The sequence below is a fragment of the Nestor notabilis genome, unplaced genomic scaffold, assembly GCF_000696875.1.
Source record: "Nestor notabilis isolate BGI_N333 unplaced genomic scaffold, ASM69687v1 scaffold27443, whole genome shotgun sequence".
Lineage (NCBI taxonomy): Eukaryota > Metazoa > Chordata > Aves > Psittaciformes > Psittacidae > Nestor > Nestor notabilis.
Genome location: NW_009922827.1, coordinates 1,182 through 2,674, shown reverse-complemented (window position 1 = coordinate 2,674; position 1,493 = coordinate 1,182). Strand labels below are relative to the sequence as shown.

The following is a 1,493-nucleotide window of genomic DNA, read 5'->3' as shown; positions in this document are numbered from 1 at the left end:
TCTGCCTGCCGCAGGCAGTCGATGCGGCGCATCTTCCCCTTCTGGTCAGGGTTGGAGAGGACGCAGCACGAGGGCTTCTTGCCGGTGATGGAGAGCACGAAGTCCTCGCGGCACTCGGGCCGGATGTCCTTGCGCAGCTTGGCCAGGAGGCGTGAGGCCCATTTCTGTTTCACCTCCGGCTTCTCACTCAGCAGCTCGTCCTTTACCGCCCTCTCCTCGTCCTTCGTCATCCTCTTCTCATGCTTCTTGAAGTACTTGCGCTTGCGGGCCTGCAGGTTGAACCACGTGTAGGCGAAGGCCCGGACGTGGGGGAGCAGCGCCTCGATGAAGGGGTGGAACTCATCCTGTGGGGCAGAGGAATGGGTGGTCACTGGAGAGGCGCTTTGGATAAGGGATGGAGGGACACGACAAGGGGAATGGCTTTAACCTGCCAGAGGGGAGATTGAGATGAGCTCTGAGGCAGAAGCTCTTCCCTGGGAGGGTGCTGAGGCGCTGGCACAGGGTGCCCAGAGAAGCTGTGGCTGCCCCATCCCTGGCAGTGTTCAAGGCCAGGTTGGACACAGGGTCTTGGAGCAACCTGCTCTAGTGGAAGGTGTCCCTGCCCAGGGCAGGGGTTGGAGCTGGAGGAGCTTTAAGGTCCCTTCCAAGACAAACCATTCAGGGATGCTGTGATCTGATCCCGACAGACACAGAACCCCCACTTGCCACTGTGCCTGACGGAGCCACCACTCCAGCAGTGGTCAGGCACTGCCAGCCCATAGCATCCAAGGGACACATGTCCCACACCCCAGCTTCCCCTGCACCAGTGGGAAGCTCCCCCCGTTTGCCCCATGTGTGAGTGCTGCAGAAAACAAGAAAACGCATCCCTGAGGTGTCCATGAGCTGGAGCCAGGGGAGGACACAGAGCATGGGATGGGGTGAACAGCTCTGGACATGACACTGGTCCCACTCATTCCAGGGCAGCAATGCCATTCCCTGACTGAAGCAGCTGTGTCCCAAAGTGACCCTGCTTGGAGGGAACAGTGTCCCCTGGAGCAGGCTCCCTGCAGGGATTAACCCCATATGGACCCTGATAATTCCCACTTGGACTCAGCACAGACCCCCTAACCCCAAACCAGCTCCTGCACAGCCTCGGACTTGCTTCCCTGGCACAGACTTTGCTGTGACCTGGCACAGACACCCCAGCAGAGCCCCTGCTGTCCCCTGAACCCAGCACAGACACCAAGAACTGCAACCACCAGCACGACCTCCCCAAACCCACCAAAAGTCCCCCCCATACACAGACCTACTGACAGCCCCTGCTCTGGACCCAGCCTCACCAGAGCTGTGACCCCATGGGTGTCCCCCCATAGCACACAAGGGACCCCTCTTGCTGGGGAGCGCATCCCACTCATGGGGACCCAACTCTGCCTGCGGGATGCAGATCCCTCCTGACCTTGGGGACCCATCCCAGCCTGGGGACCCCATCCTGCCAGGGGACCCCATCACCAGTG

General features: G+C 60.7%; 1 protein-coding gene across 1 annotated transcript in view; it reads right to left on the bottom strand.

The window, feature by feature from the left end:
• LOC104403619 (nuclear factor 1 C-type-like) overlaps positions 1 to 344 on the bottom strand; it is a gene marked incomplete at both ends in the record, with an annotated part of 520 nt that extends 176 nt beyond the window's left edge. Inside the window, one exon of the mRNA XM_010011828.1 lies at positions 6 to 344. Coding sequence (XP_010010130.1) covers positions 6 to 344 — 339 coding nt within the window. The remainder of the gene's footprint in view (positions 1 to 5) is intronic.
• Between the last annotated feature and the right edge of the window lie 1,149 nt (positions 345 to 1,493).